At 42.0% G+C, this 16076-nt stretch overlaps 1 protein-coding gene across 1 annotated transcript in view; it reads right to left on the bottom strand.

Annotated features, from left to right (window-relative positions):
- Positions 1 to 1033: 1033 nt before the first annotated feature.
- wdr70 (WD repeat domain 70) overlaps positions 1034 to 16076 on the bottom strand; it is a 49578-nt gene continuing 34535 nt past the window's right edge. The window contains exons 14-18 of the mRNA XM_074617471.1: positions 8138 to 8238; positions 7537 to 7616; positions 5651 to 5767; positions 3375 to 3537; positions 1034 to 1998 (exon numbers count right to left, since the gene is read on the bottom strand). Coding sequence (XP_074473572.1) covers positions 1911 to 1998; positions 3375 to 3537; positions 5651 to 5767; positions 7537 to 7616; positions 8138 to 8238 — 549 coding nt within the window. The 3' untranslated portion in view covers positions 1034 to 1910. The remainder of the gene's footprint in view (positions 1999 to 3374; positions 3538 to 5650; positions 5768 to 7536; positions 7617 to 8137; positions 8239 to 16076) is intronic.

Genomic DNA, 16076 nt, shown 5'->3' with positions numbered 1-16076 from the left:
CTAGATTGCAGAAGCATGGAAGCCATTATTGGTTGAATTTATCCGTCTGAGAACTCTTTTTCTCAAGAAGAGCTTGACGTCAGCCTCTCCCCCATGAAGCCTATCTCCGCTCAACTCTCCACTTTAGTCGCTCTTAAAAACATCACTCATTGTTTTAGTCTTTCCATATTTCTTGTCCTGGTATTTATCTGCCTCATATTCTTTTTATGGCCACAGGAAGTTTGCCAGGACACTGAGACATTAGATTGTCTGCTTGTAATTTTGGTTGGCTAGGAATATAAGACTGCTCTATACAGTTTCACCCAGTGTGAGTAGAAACACCAGCTAAGGTAAGGTAACAGATATCAGTTTTACTGAACAATTGGGGGGAAAAATGTATCATCAAATCCTCCTTGCCATCTTGTCGGTAAAATTCAAAACGTATACAGTCAAATTTCTCTTGTTACAAACTAGTTTTACTTGATACAGACAGACAGATGTTGCATTCCAGACAGATGTATAAGGAACACAAACATGTGTGTCATTAGATCTGTATGTTGTGGTTTTCTCTGTCAGTTGAAATAGTTTTAGACACTGTGCAGGTCATTCAAAGGGAAAACATCTGTTATAGGTGTGCTATACAGTACAGTTATTTACAGATTATTTGTTTTCGCAAAGACAATGCAACAAACACATACGGTATGTTTGTAGCCACACCCAAGTTTAATCTTAAAAATGTAGGCGTGAAGAGCCCCTACAAATATAATGCAATTTGGTACTGGAGCTTAAGCGTGAAAGTAGTATATTATTCATTTTGAGAAGTTGTTTTGAGAAAATGATCTTAAAATTCAGTCTTGCATCTCATTGTCTTCCTCAACTTCAATTTGGTGACAAAGATTGTGAGATGCAGTTGATAAAACTACAGAAAAATCCAGCAAGTGTACCTATTATTGAGATTATTTTAAATTCTAATCATCATTTCTTATTTATTCATCAATATTAGAAATTGCAGCGCTTGTAGTAAAGTTTACCAATTGAATAACTGTACAAAACGTAGCCTGTAAAAACTTTATTTAAAGCAGTGAGTCAAAACAGCGGCTTCGGCCAGGACTGAGTGTACAGTATCTGAAGCTTTACGTCTCATAAAAAACATATTTGGCAGAAGAATTCCTTTGATCAGCTGGTAAAAGCAGATCTATCGCTTCAATTTGGGTAAATATATATCACTATTTGACAATGGGATACAAATTCCTTTATATAGGTCTTGAGGTGAAATACAGCATGTAGGAACAATTCTAAATTAGCAGATGGCTGATTGAAGTTTTGTATATCCAACAAAACTGCACCGCTTTAAAAAGTGTAAACCCTAAAAAAAAAAAAGAAAAGAAGAAGAAAATTGGCCGCAAGTTTGTGTACTTCTTTGCAATTTACTTTTTACAAACTAGCAAACTGTTTTTCACAGTTAACTAACACAACCGGACCACAAAATCTGGAGACAATTTATGAGGCATTAAGAAACTCGGGAGATGTGGGAGAAGAAGACAATAGAAAGGATGAAAATAAAGTCCATATCGTCAAAACAGACATAAAAAGCCAAGTTCTTCTAGAGGTTGATGAATTGCGAGGAGAAGCAGACGAACATAAAACTGTATAAAACTATATTATGCTTGCACAGTAAAAATGTCAGCACATTTATGTGCTACTCCTTAACACAGGAGCACGCACATAAAATACATATCTGCAAACATTACGAGAGGGAGGACAGAGACTGTGCAATTTAGTAACTTAATTGATGCTCCCCTGCACAGTTTTTGACAGGAACTCAGTGTTTTGGGTTTGATCCCGAGACCTCGTAGTTACGGCGATATATATACAAACAAAAGCCCACCCTGTCTGCTATCCTGTATAAAATGAGCTGCTGTTGAGGCACCTCAGATCTTGCGTTTCTTCCACTCTGGTTCCTTGTCAGCTTCTTCATCCTCCTCTGATTCCTCTGCAAACACAGGCTCTGGCTGGGTCCTGAAGGGAAACAAAAAGGGGTAATGATTTAACAGGTTGTTGTTTTTTTCAGACATCATCAGAGCAAAGCAATAAACTGCAAATTTAAGATAATAATCAGATAAGAGAGCTATGAGGAAACATGCTTCAGGAAGTTTAATATTAGAATTTTAGTGCTTTGGACAAATGATTTCAGGCCAACTGGGGCTTAAGGAAGTTCAAGCTGCAGATGTGATAGTAACATGGTGCGGAAGACTAAGTCGGACCTTATCTAGACCCCCATTACGGGGCCACTCCTCCCAGCCAAGCAAAGAGAGCTGTGAACTTTCTGGAAGTTAATTTTTGACTCTATTTCTAAAGCATTTAAAACAGTCATTGACCCTTCCCCATTCATTGCTCTCCTTGGTCTCTCACCCAAAAATATTCCCCTCTCTTAACTCCCAGAAAGACGCCCTGGTCTTCTCCACCTTAATTGCCAAATGGTTGATTCTCATGGGCTGAAAGTCTACTCAACCATCTTCTCATATACACAGGATGAGAGATGTAATGAGTTGCTTGCATCTTTAAAAGATTAGGTACACACGGCAAAGCAAGGCGGAGAAATTGCATTTATTTTGGTACCAATTTATTTCTCTCTTCTCCTCTCACAGCGTCGGCGAGCTCGCTCCTCTACCAACTCCTCAAGCTTGACCTACTCTTTGCTATCACCATGAACCCAATCCAACCTCGTATCAACACCCTCCCCTTATTTTTTTTTGGATGTGTTTACTTTTGGATTAGGTGTGAGCATTTTTTCTGTTCTGACAGTGTCTAATTCAGTTGTTGCTGTCAGGGTAGAGGGAGGGGATCGTTAAGTATTGTCTTCTCATTTCCATGAAAACAATAAAAACAAAGTGTAAAAAAAGAGAGAGAGAGCTGTGATGGTGACTATTAGCCTACTGCTTGGGAGCGCTCTGCAACCAGGCTAAAGTGGTGTACTTCATCAGATTTATCTACCATAATGAATATCACTAGTATATTATTTTTAACTAGAGATCCTTTCTTTGGCTTGCAGTATGCGAAACAGTCTGTTTGATTTGGCGAGCAGCTTTGTTCCACGTTTACATAGCTGTCTGAGCCCGATAGCGATCTAAAGTCGTCCATTACACTCCTTTATGCAGTGTGAAGCGTGTATACCTGTAAAACTGTACAACGCTTTAAACATTTATGTGTCACACCGGTAGGAAGAAACCCAAGTAACCATCACAATAGCATAAGCAGCACGCCCGATACTCATCTTACACTCATGAGAGCAAACGCAGAAATGAGAGAAGATGAGTGAGAGAGGAAAAGAAGACACACAGTAAGGTGTGTAAGTGTGTAAATGATTCATGTTGAAGATGTGAAGGTTTTCTTACTGTGTGTATGCCGGAGCGACCCAGTAAGGGTTTTCTGAAGCATCCTTGGCGTGACGTAGGATGGCCTGTCGTGGGTTGCTGTCGTCGGTTTTATCCAAAGCAATGTTCTTCACAATGAATGAAGACAGAGTGCCACCATGAGCTGCTACTCTTCCTCCACGACCTGTCAGGACACAGAGATAGAGTTCAAACTCATGTACATAAAAAACACAAATCATTAATGTTGCATGACAAGAGTTGTTCTAATATTAAAGAACAGAGTGTGACTACACTATGACACACTGTTTTACCATCTCACACAGGCGAAATCAATTCATTATTGAGGTATCATATGAGTTTTTTATTACTTTAAGCAGAATTCGGTTTTCTACACTTGCTCCAGAAAGTACATCTTTGCGGTAGTTACAGTATTTCTGTGCTATTGGCTGTATTTGACTGCACTTAATGGAGTTTTTGGGAGAAAAACAGAGGCTTTCCACAGAGGACATTGTTACGGTTGTCTCAAAAGATCAAGGATAGGATACGTTCCCATACTTAAACACACAGAGATTTCCTGCTAGAGTTGGGCAGTGAGCTTGTTTGGGGCATTGAGAGGCACCTCTTACCATTGCTTGTAAGCATCCAGCCAACCACCAAACATTATCTTCCACTTATAGAAAGTAATTTCACACGCAGGATAAACAATATAAAGACAGCCTGTCGTCTTAAAACCGCTGGCCTGCCATCAAGTAGTTAACCTTATTTTTACAAAATGCATCTGCAGACTTTTACTACTACTACTTTCACTGTACTATTTTTCTGTCTTTCTCTGAACCTGCGTCTCTGTTTCCATACTTAAATATACAAGTCCTAATTCATTGTCATTTAGCTGAGCAGTGTTTTTCAATTATAAAAGGCTTAAGTCAAGTTTTTTTTTCACTACATATTACAGTGAAGTAAAACAAACACTGATATTCTGATTATATCATATACACTGATCAGACATAACATTAGGACAGCATGGGCACCCTGACCCTGACCAGCATGGGCACCCTGACCGGTCTGCGGCTACGCAGCCCCGTACGCAACAAACTGCGATGCACTGTGTGTTTTGACACCTTTCTATCGGAACCAGCATTAACTTTTACAGCAATTTGAGCTACAGTAGCTCTTCTATTGGATTGGACAACACGGGCCAGCCTTCGCTCCCCGCGTGCATCAGTGAGTCTCGGGTCTGACCCTGTCGCCGGTTCACCGGTTTTCCTTCCTTGGACCACTTTTGGTACAGTAAGTCCTGACCACTGCAGACCGGGAACATCCCACAAGAGCTGCAGTTTTGGAGATGCTTTGACCTAGTCGTCTAGCCAGCACTATTTGGCCCTTGTCAAAGTCGCTCACATCCTTACGCTTGTCCATTTTTTCTGCTTCCAACACAAAGTTCAAAATGTTCACTTACTGTCTAATATATCCCACCCACTGCCAGATGCCATGGTAACGAGATAATCCATGTTATTCACTTTACCTGTCTGTGGTCTTAATTTTATGGCTGATTGGTGTGTGTCAATAACAACTTCCTTTCAATACAAAATATTTTATTTCCTTTAGTGGGCTGCCTTGGCTTTTTTTTTTATGTGGTTCTGTAGCACTGACTGAAGGAATAAGAGAAGGAAAGTGAAAAAAATAAAACAGGAAAACATGTCAGCAACGAGCCAGCTGGAATACAACGAAGCAGGAAACGTTGTCTGGCACCTCCGCTTATTGGAACCAAGCTCAAATCGTGCATAGGTGTGACATTTGAGAAAGTGTGTATTAAAGTAACAATACAAACAGATTGACCACGGGTCCCAGAGAAAGTTCACAATGCATCATTGTGTTCCAAAAGTTAAAAAATATGAGGCAACAGCAGGCTACAATGAATCTTTGAGAGGCCAAGTGGGAGCAGTGCTGTAATAGCTCTCGACTTCAGCTGGATTGCATAATACGGAAATCATCAACAACTGTGGATTTCGTACATCTGCCTCAAACTGAATCATGTATTCATCCGGTTAAGAACATGACTAATAATACGCTTTGAAAAACAACGCTAGAACTGTACTTCGTTACTATACACATACTCAAATAGCAGCGCTTGTTGTGTGTTTCTGTTTTTGCTCATTAGCCGTTTCTTGCGTTGTCTCATCTCCCAGGGACACTCGTTATACACGCTATTGCATACCTTTCCTGTTACTCTTTTGCTTATTGTTCTGTTTATTCTGTGAAGTTAATGTTTTGCACTAATAAAAGTAAAAGCACATCACCTGGTCCGGAGACAGGAGGCTCGGGTTTGTGGGACTTCTTTGGGTCGAGTCGGTCCTTCTCCAGCTGTTTTCGTGTACTCCGCTGCCGGGCCTCTCTGAACATGGGTAAGGCATGAGCTGGAGACAGACAGGGTAAACAAGTATAATCAAGTTGCTTAGGTAACTGCGAGATCACATAACACAACCGCACAAATAAGCAGACAGGGCACCTGGCAATGTGTTCGGTGTTTGTAGCTCACGTATAAATGCTGCTACGTCGCTAAAAGAAGACAGAATCCAAAGCCGAGATGTGGCAGTGTTTTCATACAGCAAGTGCAGAAATACAATCTCACCCGCTACTGCGACTTCGCAGACGATACGCAGCAATTTACGCAAAAAAAATGCACACACCTGTTGACCTCTGACAGCATCTCTCTCCTCGTGTGTGCTCTTTCTGCCATAGTGCACACCAACATATTCCTTATATACCCCCATGTTTAGATTCAGACAATCACTCTGCCACTCTTCACACTTTTGTGAACACTATCACAATAAAAAAGGCCCCCAGCACTTAAATCCACGAGTGTGTGCGAGTGAACGTGTGCATGAGTAAGTGTGAATGAGTGTCCTCGAAGGTGTGTGAGAAGGAGAGACTGTGTGTGTGCGAGTGTGTGTGTGTGTGTGTGTGTGTGAGAGCGAGCATTTGTGTTTGTGTAAAGTGAGTGTATGCTCTGCTCTTATCCTCAGGGGTTACAAAGAGACACTTTAGTAAAGGGCTAGATAAAGTGATTTTCCATTCAGGAGCCCTGTCGCTGTTCAGTGTTAATTCTTCTCCTCCACGCTACATTAAGCAAAAAGGTTACTGTTAACAGATTCCCTCGCTTTTCTCAATGGGCCATCACTTGCTTCCTGTCCCCTCTAATTTTCCAGTGCCAGGGCATCAAGTGCGTCACTCGCCGCTTGTAGCAGTCAAATGCCTGCCTATTTCACACCCTGTTGGCATGGCGATACAAATCACATGATGCATCTGAAGAGGCCAAACAATAAATGGCGCCTGAATTGGGTCTTAGCAGCCAATCGGGGACGACGTGTCGGCAGCTGTTCCGTTCGTGCGGGTTCATGACTTCAGTCTGGGGGCAAAGGAGCGGGAGGCACGCACAAAAGAGATGACAGCCTCGTGTGTTGGTGATATGACAGGATGACAGGTAGGGGGGTAGTCTGTGTGTGTGCGCATGTGTGTGCGTGTGTGTGCGAGTGTGTGTGTGCTCGGTGTGGACCAGCAGGAGATCACGCCAGCAGAGGTTGGAGAGGTGGCTGCTCCTAGCGTGATCCGGCATGACTGCAGACCACATGGCCGCCGCGTGGCACAGTGCCCCGCGGCTGTCGATCCACTCATCCACACCCTGCTCCATCAGCTAATGGGCCTGTGAAAGCCACTCTCGTTCCTCGGTATGTATGTATGTGTGTGTGTGTGTGTGTGTGTGTGTGTGTGTGTGTGTGTGTGTGTGTGTGAGAGAAGAGAGAGGTAGCATGTAAGCAAGGGTTGGTATTTTTGCTCTTTACATCTACAGTAAAATGCTTAGAATACTTGTCACAGCATGCACTTGGAACACGGCCACCATTGTTTTGGTGTTGTGTCTCCCTTGTTGTTACAACACAACGTGCCTTATCATGTGAAGCGCAGACGGGTTAGAGGCGCAAGGTGGACTAAACCGCCGGAGGGGCTTTGAGAAAGGCACTTCACTTTAATTGCTTCGGTAATAGTTTACTGATGAAAAGGCCGTGCACGCCAAGGCAAGAGAGGGGAATTAAGTTCAACATTTATTAAGTGGCAAATTTCATTATTCTTAGAGAGTTATTGATGAAACAGACAGCGAGAGTGTTCGAACAGGCACGGAAGAACTTACGTGTGATGATGTAATCTTGTGTAAGTGTCTCTGCTTGTCTCTCTTTCCGCTGGCTCTTCACTACGCACAGCTTAGCCCCTCTGGAAAAGAGCCAGTAGGTTAGAAATTTGAACGTATCATATAGAAAAAAAATTTTTTTTATATTCGCCTGAAGAGATTTAAACCAACAATGAAAAATTCTTTGCAGCTAAAGCCTAATATTGCTCATGCAAAAAAACATTACAAATAAAAGAAAGCCATAGTGATTGACATAGGTGTATCATGATTCAGTTAGGCTTATCTGGTTTGACTAACACAGAGCCAGATCATGACTTTGCAACTGCGTGCTCATGTTTACGCTGTGTTTACACCGTGTTGATTGCAATGAAAGCATATGTTATCCATTGCAACAGTATGGCTCCCTCTTTCCATGTGTTTTTAATTGTTTGTCGGTCAACAATAGAATTCTATGGCATGGCGGCAAGTTATTTCAGGCTGTGCCTACACAGACAATAACGGTTAGGATGAATTCATTGTTGGTTTTAGTCTCTTCGGGGGAGTTGTTGTCAATAAAAAGAAGATAAATAACAAAATAATTTCTGAAGGTCTAAACTGAACGTACCTGTGGCTTTTAACAGGGTCGTAGTAGACCTTGGCCAGTCCGTTCCCAGTTCCCACCATTATCTGGTTCAGTTTTGGGTGCCACAGACAGCGAATGACGCTCTGCAACACACAGACAGAAACAAAACAAGATACAGTTAAGTGTGTTTTTGTACAGTAACTGAGGGTGGTGCATGTGAGGAAAGGAGGTCGTACTTTAAGATAGCAGCCCACAGCAGGGTGTGAACTTCTTTCTCTATCGTGTTTCTGCTCTGCTAACAAAAAGGTAACAATCATGTATTATTGACTTGAAGTATTGTGAGTGTGTGACCCAGGTTGGTGGCGGTACAGTGGGGATCAGTCCCAGCGTGCTCTGCTGCTCTAGTTGACTATATTTGGTTGTTGGGATGAGGGCTGGATCCCTCAGTCTGTGTGTGACAGATGGCCCAGTGCCAATACGCAAATGTGACCACATTTATCCAGAGGTGTGTGTGTGTGTGAGAGGGAGATAGAGACAGAGAGCAAACGAGGGGCAGAGAGAGCAATGCACACACAGTTTGTTGGGACGGTGATGAAGACCCTCTGTTCATTCTGAGATATGTGAGCTACAGTAGAGCGCAGGACTCCCTGCAGTAGTGCCTCCTTTCTGTCACACACATTATTAGAGCATCACAACAATGCCATTGTTAACACACATCTCTATATGTTTGGTTGTGCATGTCCCGTGGTTGTACAGAATTTTTGAGGGAGTGAGTGTTTGTCTTTATGTGGAACAGAGTAGGCAATCTGGGGGGGGGTCTAGGACAGGGGCGTAGGATGGGGGGTGGGTAGGACTAGGACTGGGACGTCCGGATTCTGTGATGGTGAAAGCTGCTTAGCGCCCAGCTGTTCAGCTTCCCACCAGGATACCATGAGAAGGAGTCTCAATCACACACACACACACATGCACAGAAGAGGACAGACATGTACGAAGACTTGTGCATACATGTACATAGATAAAATGTAAGCATGGTTAGTTGGTGATTTTACTTCAATATTATAATGAAAACTATAAAATACAACATAAAGTGATCATATAAAACATTATATCCAACCAGTACTCTATATACAATGAAATTGTGTCACCATTTAAATAAATGTATTTAACAACATAATCGTGTTCCAATATTGTCACGCAGGAATGCAACATAATTAAGACTCTAAGCATACCGTATAGTGAATTAAAATCATTCACAATCTACTTAAATTTGACACAAACCTCACGCGCTACTGTACATACAGTATCTATCTACACTGCCAGGTCAACAGCTCAGTGGTGTGTAGCTTCATGGGACAGATGAGGGTTAATCTGCTCAACCAGATCATGAGCCGGCTGTAATTGATAGAAAAATGCTCTGATCTGGAAAATGCTTTAAACAGGATGTGCTTAACATGAGCCTCACATATTCCATTAATATATTGGCAGATAGATGATGACATGTGAAGGGCTGCCCCCTCTTAGTGTCAGCTAATCGTTTGAGTCGACTAAGACTTCTTTAGTTGACTGGTCATTTTTTTTTATGCTTTTTCATGCTGAATGACTCATTTCAGCAAAATGTATGAGCACGTCTCTGGTAAACAGAGAAACTCAGTTTTACAGATCTGTCGATTAAATCAGCTCATCAACAAAATCCTGTTAGTCAAATATGAATTTATTTGGTCGAGGACAGCCCTTAACATGTAGGAATAATTCCGATAAATGACTTAAAACTGCAGTAGGCAGAATGTTTTTGTCATCATTGGCTCCGTTTTCAGGCTTTAGAAAATCTAGCCCGTGAAGGGAGACTTTGGCCAATCACAGGTCATTTCAGAGAGAGAGCGTACCTATTGGCTGTGCTCCGGCTGGTGGGCGGTGCTTGGTATTTCCTCAACTGATCTCAACATGGCTGCCGAGTCACAAACTTTTTCATTTTGCAGCTAAACAGTACACTACAAGATGTTTCTGAAAACATTTGAGACGAGAAATAAGCATTACAGTAACAGATTATTGATTCATATTTGATCAGCGCTGCCTAGTTTGATCGTTTGTTCGGATTTCGCGAGTGATTGACAGCCGGCTTATAGACGGCAGGCTCCAGCTCGGCTCTGATTGGTTGTTTTCCTCCGGTCTGTGAAATCTTGCAAATGCCATTAGGAGCACCGGAGGACACAAAGGCACATGATTTTTTTTTTTTCAGATTACCTGTCTCATGCACTACTGTCAGGATATAGAGATTGTTTTATAAAAATAACTTTTTTTTTAATCATATTTGCTCCAATTCTACCCACTGCAGCTTTAATAAGCACAAACGTAAATATGTTTGCACTGTTATCTTAGCATAAATACAGTTCATTTAACAAATGATTCAGAATGGTGAAAATCTATTGTATTTGTCCCGAGGGAGATGCTGTTCCCATAGAGCACAAAACACTTAGTAAAACATGTATCAACCTGTATGCATCAGTGAATTGAAGTCACTGCGGATGTGCTTCAGTGTAAATGTGTAATGGGTTATAAATTGCCCCGTCAGGGTTGCTAAAGCAACGCGGACAGTCCCTACACGCGAGGGAAGGCAGAGACGACAGTTAGGAATTTTGTTACACTCCGCAGGTACTGTCAAAGCTCGAGGAATTCAACCCAACACACAGTACAGCCATACAACACAGCATGACCCGAAACCAGGCAGTAAAATCAAAACAACACGGCCAGGTAACTGCAGCCCAGCCAAGCTCAGAAAACAACCTCTTCAGACCCAAACAAATCATTCTGTCAGCAGCGCAACAAGTCAAACAGAGCAGCTCAGTGGGGCCCACCCCAGCTGGATCCACTGAGGAGCCCAGAGCCAAGCACAGCTCAGTCCAGTCCAAGAGTAAAACTGCTTTCCAGATATTCAGAGCAGCATGTTTATACTCTAGGAACCCCTGTTTACGCTTCACGTCCACAAAATTACATCACATCATGAAGGAGGAAACTTTAATCAGTCGGTTCTTCAGTAGCAGCCTTCTATGTCCCGTCAGATTAAAATACCGAAGGCTGATTATAGGGATAAATAAGACAACAGCGACTCGCTCAATATGTACGCTGATTATGAAATAAAGTTATGCAGCACTAATGGGACACAATAGCCACAGCTGTGTTCCTTGTTTAGTTCGCTGGTGAATGGATCCAAATGTGTAATGCTTCTGACTGACTTAGCTACACAGGCCAAGTGAATGCAGTAGGAGAAAGGAGATCTCTAGACTTAGCACCTCAGCTGCACACCGAGTGGGCACATGTCCGAGAAGTCTGTAATTAGTATGGACTGCCTTACTGGAACGACTGGTGCTTACATCATGCAAGATTTACTTGGGTAAGATGCACAAGAAAGAACAGAGCTAAGGCCTCCCTTCTACCTTTGCCGCTTGGCTGCTCTTACAGAGGATGAAAGACCGACCGTACGTGTCAGAGGGTTCCCTGAAGAGCATGGCACGGGGAGCAGCCCACTGTTTAAGAGCCATCAAGCATGAGATGGTAGGTGTAGCATGGGCAAACAGCAACTACAGTAAAGTACAGTACAGTACAGTAGTGAAGGTGACCCCGAAATAGTTCTCCCTCTACAAAAATCCCATTCCATGCAGAGAATCATCATAACATAGACATTAGGGCTAATCAATGATTCTTTAGCTGCACTCCTGAAATGCAGGAAACTGCTTTTTTTCCAGAACAAATGGTCTTTCAGACTTTTCAGCATATTTAACTAATTATTCTGATCATTTAGAATTTTACACCTGAAAGTCAAACTGAGTATATCATATTAGGGATTCTCTGGTGCCACTTTTTCCTCTCCCAATGCCGAATCCTATACAGATATCAGGATTTAGATTTATTTCGAAGCCACTGCTCTTTTTTTTCATTTAAAAATATGTCTATGTAATTGGATAAATCTCATTGGGATCATTCTACTATGTGTAAGATAATGAGGCAGTAACTACTATACATAACTTTGTAACTATAAGTGGATGCAGCAACATTCAATTGAGGTTTGTGCAAAGTTATATTTTTCTACAAGGTTTATAAAGTTGTGTTTTTACCATAGACTGTATATAAGAAGTGGACGTAGTCACCGTGACGTCACCCATTGGTTTGTGGACTGTTGTTTTGAAGCCTCGATTTCGGTATTTTGGCCGTCGCCATGTTGTTATTTTGCAACCACACAAACACACAAGACGCAACCAAACGCTGAATGAGATATTTTTAGGCGACCAAAAGGTTCTAATTAACTTTCATGAGCTGAAAACACACTGTGAAAGGGTTAAAGTTGTAAGATGAAAACACGGACAAGTCCCAGACCGGACAACGCCGTGGTAGCGACCTGTCAATCACAAGATAGCCACGCCCTAAAGCATACCCTGCTTTATGGTCTATCTGACTCTAAATGGAACCATAATTTACTAAATGAACATCATGCTGTATTGAAGAAGACTTGAAACTAGCGATTGAGACCATAAACTCATGTTTACAATGTTTATTGAGGTAATAAATCAAGTGAGAAGTAGGCTCATTTTCTCATAGACTTCTATTTGCATCCAGAGGAGTCGCCCCCTGCTGGCTATTAGAAAGAATGCAAGTTCAAGGCACTTCCGCATACCCCAGAGTTGCCCACTGGTTTTTACCATGTGAATTACTGACTAACAAATAGTACATAATGCCTATCAATCCATTTAGTACGGTCACTATCAGCACCGATTACAATCTGGTGGATCAAACTAATGCAGTCTTGCCCTTTTTAAAATGTTTTATTATTTTTGGGGCAATTTTGATGCCTCTATTTCATAGCAATAGTGGAGAGATGACAGGAAATGAGGCACAGAGATGTAACAACGGTCCTTGTCGGATTCGCCAAGAGCAGGCTGAAATCTGAATCCATACAGCACAAAGAAACACATACATATATATTTACAGAAAGTGCATGAGGGCTGCAGGTTTAAGTTCCATTTGAAATCCAGCCAAAAGCTCAGTCCTTTGATGGTCAGCATGGGCTCACCTGGTTTCTGCCCCTTTTGATGAACTAAGATAAGCTTAAGAGTGTCTGAAGTATTTGCCAAATGGGCATAAAGCAGCCTCCGCTCCCAGGCGTTCCCCAGAATCCAGGTCTGGGGTTATGTAGACTGTTTAGTTAGAAATGATTGGTGGCCCTTCCTTTCACTCGCCTGCCTGGTACGCCACTTTATAAAGACTGCACTTAAATTCTTGGGCCATCCGAGGAGCAGACGGCTGATGTAAACATAGTAAATAGCACATTCATCAGGTTCACTGAGTGCATGTCAACCAGAAATAACTGATCTGCTGCAAAAACTAAATTTCACTGCATCAAATTTACATTTTAGAAAAAGGGGGTAAAGCTACCGATGCCATTTGGCGTGGGCGATATAGTTACACATAGGTTGACTTCCAGAGGATGACTTTCATGAAAACTTTCAAATGTGAACATACAGTAAAATACCATGAAAGGATCAATTAAAAAATGTACATCTGGCGGCTAACCCTAACTATTCATTAAAACTCCCCCCCCACCCACTTACTTCTCTATATATATATTTTAATATTTGCCAAGTGAATGTCAAAATGCCAAAAATAAATTCAAATATTTATGCAATTTTACTATTTACAGTAATTGATCTCAAGTAATGATAATGCGCACTAACGGACACTTACAATATTTTCATCAAGTGCACAAATTCTCCAACACAACATTGATTTTCCCTGCATCATCCATGTGGCTTCCACACTCCACAAGTTGTCGCACAAATTGAAGAAAGCAATTAGGCTAAACGACCGCAAGAAAACTGCTCAAATATGTGAACAGGCCTCAAACCGACTACGTCGGCTGGAGTTCCTTTTGGGAGGAACGAAGCATTATTAAAGTATTTTAATCATTACCATATACATTTTGAGAGGTTATAATTAACACAAATAAAACCATTGCCAAGGCGATTGGCAGCCCTCTAGACTGCATTGTTTTCCGTGGCAGCGGGTGAGATTTTGTGGGGAAATCTGCTGGATTTCTGTGCAGCGCAAAAAGGGTGAGCAGCAGACAGGAAGAGGTTTTTGCCGTCCTTCCAGTGAAAGTGAGCCGAAGCTTTTTAGAGCTTCTCACAATGGCGGATGGTGGAACGAGTGAAAGGCCAATGGAAAAATCATTTCCAAATGTTTACCCTCTTCAGTAAAGTGAAAGGGAAGACAAACGTCCACGGAGTGATGCAGAGGAGGAGGAGGAGGAGGGTTGTTAAGTTCTTAACAGACTCTTTGACCTAAAGTGTCTGAGGTCTTTTCTTTGATGCTGCCTATAGCGATATCGTCACCCCGGTGAAGTGGGTGCAAATGTTACAGCTGATTCTGCTTATGTAGACTCTGCAGGAAGACCTTAAATACAACATGGCGAAGCTGACCACTGCTTGGTCTAAATGACAGACATCCAGGATTATGTGGTGCAGATTAACAATGCCACCTACCGTCTTTGAGTGACACCATTAATACTGAACATTTAAACTCAAGTGTATTTTGATTGGAGTGAACTATTTAGCTGTCAGGTTTTGCGGACTGCAATCTAACATTATAGGAGCCATCTAGAGAGGAGAGGACGAGTACAGTAGCCACATCATCTACACAACAGGGCATCTAGAACATGTGGTTTTCATTTTGAAAAACACTTGCACAGACAATTGTCTGTCTGTATTGTGTAACATCACTGTGAGACAGAGATCGTTGTTGTTCCTCCTGAATGAAGGGACACCAAGGTACTGACGGTGATTATGTTGATTCTAAAGATGCTATTCTTAGCGCTTTTAGTCATCAAAGTAAACGCACAACTCTATTTTAACGCAGCGTTATTCTAACTTCAGACGAACTCACGCTCAACTTTTAATTCAACAGTGAGGCTTTTATATAAATTGACAGCTTAAATAACTCTAAAAAGTCATATTTAGATAAGGAAATGAAAGATAAGAAAAATTAATTTATTCATTTCGAGTTAAAATCTCAGATAAAATGGGTCAACCAAAACACAGACCGCTCTCCCCTCCCCTCAGTTAGTGCAACTGTGCAGCGGGGTGTGCACTTAGTGTCGATGCTGTGCCAAGGTTTGCAAGCTAACAGCAGCTGGCTGGCAGGACAGGGGGATGCACGGACACACAAACCCAGCTTTTGTCTCTTTCCCCCCTCTCTCTCTCGAACACATTCACTCTGCGGCCCATGTGAAAGTGTCATGCCTTAGCTAGGGAGACCAAGTTAGAAGCCATTAGCCTCTGTCAGACCTCACTGTTATGACTACAGATACACAGTGCTAAATCTGTTAAAAAGGAGCGACAGGAGGAGGAGGAAGGAGCAGGAAGTATTTCTACTGAAGACAGCACCTCTGCCCCTTCATTTCAGCACCTATGGCTGGTTGCCCTCCCCAAATGGATTTCTGAGAAAGCAGGATTAGGATAAAGTGCATGGTACGCTAACGTGTTTGACAGCGTAGTACATGTGAATGGAACATGCCGATTGTGTCCGTAGATAATTTAATTTCAAATGTGACTCAAAGGCATTATAAAAGCGTATAAAAGCGTTAATAGCTGTCCTGCCAAAGGTTTGTGGGAATGACTTAGCAGTAAGGAAAGGTCACATTACCCTGCTTTCTCCTATTTTGCCTCTCACCGTGTTTTTTTTAAACTTTCCTCCTTCTTTGCTTTCACTCCCCTCCATAACTCATTCTCATCTTCCTCTGTATTTTCCCCCCCAAAACACCGCCACGTCAATCTCTCATCCAGGGTGATGATGGAGAAAATACGTATTTTGCTTTGCTGCTGATATACGATTAGCTTCAGACATAGTGATTTAAAGGGAAAATGTATAGTCACTGCCAGAGGATTGGGTTATTTGATATTTGATTTACAAAAAAAAAAGCAAAACCAATTTCTCG

The sequence above is a fragment of the Sebastes fasciatus genome, chromosome 19, assembly GCF_043250625.1.
Source record: "Sebastes fasciatus isolate fSebFas1 chromosome 19, fSebFas1.pri, whole genome shotgun sequence".
NCBI classification, from domain to species: domain Eukaryota; kingdom Metazoa; phylum Chordata; class Actinopteri; order Perciformes; family Sebastidae; genus Sebastes; species Sebastes fasciatus.
This window is presented reverse-complemented; position numbering and strand designations above follow the sequence as displayed.